This window comes from Cryptomeria japonica, chromosome 11, assembly GCF_030272615.1.
Source record: "Cryptomeria japonica chromosome 11, Sugi_1.0, whole genome shotgun sequence".
In the NCBI taxonomy this organism is placed as follows: domain Eukaryota; kingdom Viridiplantae; phylum Streptophyta; class Pinopsida; order Cupressales; family Cupressaceae; genus Cryptomeria; species Cryptomeria japonica.
In genome coordinates, this window is record NC_081415.1 from 540,158,111 (window position 1) to 540,166,106 (window position 7,996).

The 7,996-nt window shown below is 32.1% G+C and overlaps 1 protein-coding gene across 1 annotated transcript; it reads right to left on the reverse strand.

The window, feature by feature from the left end:
* Positions 1-7,240: 7,240 nt before the first annotated feature.
* Positions 7,241-7,681, reverse strand: LOC131860306 (RING-H2 finger protein ATL57-like). The gene has a single exon (XM_059214703.1). The coding sequence runs from the start codon at positions 7,679-7,681 to the stop codon at positions 7,241-7,243; it is 441 nt and encodes a 146-aa protein (XP_059070686.1).
* Between the last annotated feature and the right edge of the window lie 315 nt (positions 7,682-7,996).

The window sequence follows — 7,996 nt, forward strand, 5'->3', positions numbered from 1 at the left end:
TTTGGTGTATGGAGTATTTATAGGGTCATTATATCCTTCTGTATTGGTTTTAGTGATTTAGAAAGCTTAATTGATCATATCATATGATCCAGTTTGTAGTTTGTTTTTCTAATTAGTGTTTTATAGAGTTCAGTATTTCCTCCAATATATTTGGGTGTGATTAGATCTTGAGATGAGATTTTGGGAGATTGTTTTAGATGGTCTTGTGTATCTTCATTGTAAATGGTTCATGATTTGGTGCTCTGCAAGTTATCTTTCTTTGTGACAGTTGTTGCTATTTGAGTATTCTTGAGGTTCAGATGTTCATCGATGAAGATTTGATAAATGGTGTTGGTGTAGATGTTACTGATGATTCTAACATGCTTATTGGTGTTTCCTAATTGTGTCCTATTTGTATTGATGATCTACATTGATCGTTGTGTGAGTTTTTGGTGATTGTGTTGATACGGTGATGTTCTTCGTGTTATGCATTTTTTCTGGTGATGTAGCATGTTGTGGTTGATCTTGGCATGATTATTGGTGGAGATGAGCATTTGGAAATTTGATTTAGGTCCATGTTATGTCATGTCTATCATTATATTGGTCTGATGGTTAGTCCTAGTATCGTGTGATGTAATTTTATAATTATGAGTTGAGGGTGTAGCCGACCTTGTTGTCAAGGTTGATGAATTGTATAAATAGGCAATATTGTCATGTAATTTGGGTATCGAGGCTGTGTCTGCATTATCAAAGAGTGGTATATGTGTGAACAAGGATTCATCTTTCGGTATGGTGTATTGATCAGAGATTGGTATTGCAGGGCAAACAATTGTGCTTAACTAGAAATGTCATTAGGAATTTGGAGATGCTATTCTTTCAGTTTATTTCTTCTGGATTGTAGTTTGAATATTGTTGTAAGTTAGTGAGACATCCTTGAGGGTTGTATCCTTCTGGGTTATTATCTTTTGAGTAGTGAGCTCTAGGCAGTGTGCCTAAATGCATGTGGATTTCCCATTGTAATTATTTTCACATACTACTGTAGAGTATCATCTTATTGTGGGTAGGTTACCACCATGGTTTTTCCCTTAACCAAGTTTTCCATGTCAAAATTTTGGTGGTGTGTTGTGCTATCTATTTTCTTATATTTGTTGTTGCAGATCATCAGATCTGTTTTTGTGGTTAAGTTTGTAGATCTGGTGAAAAATGATTCACCCCCCCTCTTAGTTTTCCTTCATTGTTGTTGCCAACACATGCATGTCCACTAGTATCCCACTCCCAAAGTGGATAACCAAATGAAAGATTCCCCCATTATGCCTTATCCCCATCACTATTGACTATGCACTTCCCATATGAGTGTAATTACAACAAGTCATAAATAACTATAATAAATATTTCTCCATCATTTCCCCAAGAATCCAATTACACCTTCTAAAGAACACATAGATATAAGAAAATTACTTAGGATTCCAAGGTAAATATCACCTTATCCTGACATCAAGGCTATGGCTAAGTTTAGTTCATGGTATGCATTTGCTCCACCAATATGAATAATAACTAAAGTTAAAGTCTCAACCCAAAGTTTGGACATTCACTATATGAAGTTACTATCTCCATAACTGAAGTTCATTTGATTGTCAACCCAGGGACGTATTACTTGAAATGGGTCTGCACTATATATGCACTAAGTTCCTGCGATAGCTATCCTGCATTATTGCAACAACTAAAATCTATTTGGGATAAGCAAGCAAGAATTAAAACAACTAAATGGCTATAGGAAAACTCTGCATTAACATAAAACTCACTTAAAGAAATGTTAACTAAGCCTAGAGCTGTCAAACATGAATTACTCTATTTGCTTTGGCTGTAGGAACAGTCAATGGATCTATTACCAATGGCTATAGGAATAGTCAATGCCAGGACATCTACTGGGGCAGAAAAGGAAAACTAAATTTAACAAAGGAACAAGATCACTCACCAAGTGGGCCCCCTTGGATGAGTGCATCCAGGCTTCCAAAATAACTCTAAGTGCTCAGAATAACATAACTTTATTCATTTCTTTTCAAAAGATACATCATTCAGAATGAAAGAAGACTAAAACACTCTACAACTTTATTTCTAAATCTTTTGCTCTTTGTCCCTCTCTTTCTTTCTAACCTCAGAGAAGAGGCAGAGATACTTATTTACAAGAAAATTACAACAACTTCTTACAATTAAGATCACACCGATGAGAAGAGGCGGATAATATTCATGAAGGAGAACAGTAGAAGTTAAGCCACTAAAAACATGGATCTACACCAAACCACAACCAAGAATATAGCGTGGCAGTATTACAAGATTAATGCTCACTAAAGTTAGACATAAATGAGTCTTGCGCGAACTGCTACTCCTTTGCCATTCCTCACGCCTATTATCCTCTTTGCTGATTTGAACTTTTAGTGACCCCTTGAATATCTCAAACTGCCTTCTCGACGTGACAGGACAACCTTCTCCGCAACATCTCATTTATTCCTGCAATTGAAAAGAGAGAACATACAAGCATATGTGCATATCTATTTTAATTAATCACAACACTTATTAATTTCACACATGATATCGACTATGACAATCCGTATGGAACATGAACAAATCACATGGCCACATGAATAACTGGCATGGCAACAAGAATAACGTGCAAAGACAAAACATGATTTAATGGGTTCAGTTAACATCTGAAATGCATATAGTCAAAATTTAATACATCATTACCATCCCATTATACAAATTAAAACATGACAAAAACTTATGAGTTCTAGGAATAAAAGGAGCTGATATCCCAGCTCATCAGTATGTGGAATTCCTCAAGTCTTCCCAACAAAATACATCTATATAGGATGTGCTCTAAGAAAGAAACATGTGGAAAGTTGAACTCTCAAAGAATATTATGGAGTATGAAAGATCCTTTACACTTGGTTCATTATGATGTAATGAGTTCTTTTACTAGTTGTAGGATCAAGGTAATTGCTCACTTTTAGAACTGACAATAAAATAGAATAATTATGTTATGTTTTATTGTTTTATAAATTCAAATTTTTTATGATTATGGATGAAAATATGAGTGAAATATCTCTAAGGATAATAATGGTAGATGGGTATTAAATATATGTTTTAAAAATATATATATATATAAACATCACATAAATAAGGAATCTACATTATTTGATACATCTCCCAAAAAATTGTAATTGTTTAAAAAAATAATAGAACTATCATTATTAAAAACCTCACAACTTAATAATAGAAGTTCTCAAATATGTTTAAAAATTGAATACAACTTCATGGTAGGATAACAACATACAATGCTTCTTATTGGAAGACGTTAGTTGACACTATATCTCAATAAAAGATCTCAACAAATACAAAAATGTCCAAAAATATCATTTGAATCTCTTGCCTACATTATATAATATTGAAATACATATACATATGAAAAGAAAATGATATTATGTCAAAGAAAGAAATACATATGAAAAGAAAATGATGTTCTAATTCTCACCCATTTGAAAATTCTAGAAATAATTTGAAAATAACATTTACTAATATGTCCCCACATTTTAAACATTCCAACATATAAGTTTTTCTCCCTCGTCCAAATTCTTCCTCTCTGAAATTCTCTACTAGTTATTCTAGGCTCTGTGGATGCCAATATGAGATCTATAAACATAACGCCCACTCCACCATTGTAGAATTAAGCACCAAACAGATATCAGAACTTGGCCACCAGTCTGCCATATATTAGCCACAACATTAGTCACCAGTCTGCCATCGCATTAAAATTAGTTATTCCGGCCATATTCAAACAAGGTTTGAACAACTGGTATTGTTGGCCTCGAAAGACTGGAAGAAGAAGAAGAAGAATGTTTTAGAGCTTATCTCTCAGGGGCTCATATTTTAACCAGCCGGCAAAACGACGTGCCGGTATTTTGTGCCTGTCGTTATCAGAGATGGCCGTGATAACATATACAAACCTGTGATTGCTATCAAGATGTGACGTTTGTTTATGGTAAGAAGAATAAACTCAGCTCGGTAACTTTGCTGGTTGAAATATTCCCAAAATTCTCTTCACAAAATTTGTGTTGTACACTTGGAAATCATGTGGCATTCAATTTGTGGGTGTGCAATATTTATTGAAGGTAATTTTTTTTCTCGGTTTTAAGTAATTTGAGGTATTATAATCTAATGTCTTTAGTTCATTATATTAGTATATTTACATTTATTTTTTTTATATTAGATATCGAGAGTCCAAAATCGGAGAGTTTATTAAAAAAGAAAAAGCGGGAGGCAGAGCCTCAACAGCCAAACTGTGAAACCAATTTTAATATTTACATTTAGAAAAAATATATAAAAAATGTTGATAGATATTATTATTAAGGTAATTGAAAACAAATCAATTTTATTTTTTTCTTTTTATAGTCAAATCAAATTAGATATTATTATTAAGGTAATTGAAAACAAATCAATTTTATTTTTTTCTTTTTACAGTCAAATCAAATTCAATTTCTACTTTTTAAAATCATTTCAAATCTAGTTTCTATTTTTCAAAAACAAATCATATACATTTTTTGCTTTATATGATGGGTCTACTTTTTGTTTTTCTTACACGGATTGTGCCAACCTCCTATACAACATGTCACCATTGTACAATGCCTCTCGACATAACAAGTTTCAAAAGTCTGCATGTGATAATCATATGAGAGAATTAGGTTTTTATATTCATTTGTTATTGTTATATTGAAAGTGTACATAGTTTAAATTGTTCATATTTGATTGTAATTGATTTTATTTTTCTTAACCATTAATTGAATAAGATCAATTATTTGATTTTAGCATTGGTTGGTATCTATATTAGTTGAATTCCCAAAATTTTCTTCAAAAAAATTGTATTGTACACTTGGAAATCATGTGGCATTAGTTAAACTTGTGGGCATGCAACATTTATTCTAGAGATTTTTTGTTTCATTTTAATGACCTTGAGTAATTTAAGACATTATAATCTAATGTTTCGTAGTTTTTTGAATAAGTTTCAAAATCTTTCATATGGTAATTATGTGAGAGATTTAGAGTTTTATATTTATTTTTAACTGTTATATTGTAAGATTAGATAGTAAAAATTGTTCATATTTGATAATATTGATGATATTTGATTTTATTCTTCTTATTTTAAAAAAATCTATGTAAAATACATGGATAGATATCAAATTTTAAAAATAAAATTAATTTAGAGAAAGTAATCTTTACCTTTTGCGGCCATTTTCTCTTTTTCGTAAAAAATCAAGATAAAGATGACTTGCAACAAATCCCATAAGAATAAATTAAAAATATACCTTTGAAACAATTAAAAAATAATAAAAATGAAAAAATAATTAAAAAGTTTTAAAAAACAATGCTTTTGCACTATAGTTTTTGCTTTAAACACTTTCAAATATTTGAAAAAGAAAAATACTTTTGTATACTACTTGTTTTCTTCTTACATGAATAGAAAAGCTTGTAGAGTGATGCCTAGGAGCATAATAAGTAAGTAAGAAGAATTATTTAATTAACTTCTCCAATCGTCTTCTCAATATTAATTGAATAAATTTCAATCATTTATTTATTTTACCTAATTTTTATCTCATTTCTCTATAATGCATCCTTAAAATGAATTCATATTTATATAACTAAATTCACTCTTCACATAATTATTCTTAAAAAAAAAATGAATATAACTATTTATTTAATTCTTCTAGAATCCCTTTTGATTAATTGCTTGACTAAATTCAATAATTAATCTAGTTAATCCACTTGCATAAATTAAAATGTGATTAATTTAATTGATCACTTGTTACACACCCTATATAGTCATAGATATCCATTTATCCTAGTAAATTATCACTCTCTATTTGATCCCCTTGTGATTAACAATTGTATGAGAATACGCATATCATATCACTTTTCCCCACGATTCTTCTCAAACATGTGTAAAGACCTTTTATCTTCATCACTTGATCAAAGTAAGGTAATTTTAGCAATCAAAATCCTCTTGACCCTTGTCCTCTACACTAATCATAAGGTGCCAAAATGAGGCTTCTCTTTGGTTTGAATATCTCATGCAACCCTAGCTATTTATCTTAAGATTAAATCTCCACTCTTGATTACCAATTTTCAAAATCTATAAATAAACCCTCTTGGAAGTCATTTTGTTAAGAATATATTGAATGCTAATGTTTTGATGTTGTTATTTGAGAGCAACCACATATTTTCAATTGCTTAATCACACATCTTGAGCATTCAACATAAGAAAAATAAGAAGTTCTTGAGATATTTCGTGGAAGAATTCTCAAACTTGGGCACTCAACATCTTCAGCTTCATATAGAGGTGCAAGGAAAATAAAGTGTACAATTCTTTCCATTGTACTTGCTATGTCAACATGTCAACTTCATAGTTCACAACATTCACTGCCTAGTGTGCTACATCCACTTTTATATTGAGAAAATTTCCCTCCAATGATCCAAAATTTATTTTTTAATTTATGGTTGTTATAAATGGGACTACAAAATGAAATTCACATCAGATGAATCTTTTGAGAAACATAAGACAAGATTAGTAGCTAAAGGTTTCTCAAAAATAGAAATACTAACCATACAGAAATAAACTTTTTTCTAATTACTAAAATTTGTCAATCTTCAAAACATACAAAACATAAAAACAGATATACATATCAAACTAAAATGATATAATACATTTTATGATCTTTATAGACCATCTCACCTAATTGAAAATTATAAAGATAATTTAAAAATAACATTTACAAACTAAATTGTACCCACATTTTATTGAAAACATTCCAACATATAACTTTTTCTCCCTTTTCCAAATTCTTCCTCTCTCGTAGTCTCTACTAATTATTCTAGGTTCATGCAGATACCAATATGAGATTCATAAACATAACATGCACTTCACCATCCTGGAGTTAAGCACCAAACAGATATCAAAAATTTGTTCTTTTGCTTTGTCTGTAAGATATTTGTATATTTTTTTTTTTTTTCTTTATATTTCAGATATGCCGATAATGAATCATGTAATATGATCCAAACATTGATAATAAAAATATCACACAGTTTAATCCAGAAATGAAAAACCCTGATATAACTCTAGAACAAAGACAGAACAAAGACTTAAAAAAAGAAAAAAAAAACACAGAAAGAAGAAGAACAACAAAATACAATTTCAATCTGACCTTAGTGTTTACACGTTGTGTTCGCTCCCTAGGTTTCCCTCCCTCATATTTCCTGCAACCAAAAGTGGCGGAAGTGGAATTTGAAGAGCAACATCTTTTCCAGCATGGGATCCCAATTCCTGAAACGGAGATGCATTGCAGATGGGACATCTTAGCTGGCACTTAAACCACCTCCGAATGCACTCCACGTGGAAACAGTGCTGACAACGTGGCAGCGCCACCAACGAGTCCCCCTCCTGGTATTCACACAGGCAGATGACGCACTCCTCCTGCTGCTCTTCTCCATGACATCTGTAACTATAAACACCCATTTCAAGGGGTTGCTCTAATGGGCCCCGCAATTCATCATCAACAGAGTAAGAAGAGGACGATGGAGGCGGCTGCTCTACTGGGCCGGTCGATGCCGATGCACCATCAACATAGGAAGAGGAAGATCGTGGTCTCACCATTTTGACAATGATTTTAGGTAGTTGGGCAACGATTTTGACAACGATAGCCACAATTAGAGTAGTGAGTTCCAAAATGATCGATTCCCTGAAAGATCTCACGTATATGAAGAGCACCGAATGTATGACAAATAGCACCAGCAGTGGGAGTGAGAAATCTGATTCTGCACTCATAATATATAACACCACGGCCACCACAACCATGTAAGCTATTTGCACATGTGGAGACTGAAAAAATTTCACGTATGCGAGTAGCGGGGGATATAACCCTAATCCCAGGAGCAACCACCAAAACTTTAGCCACCCAAATAGAGCTCC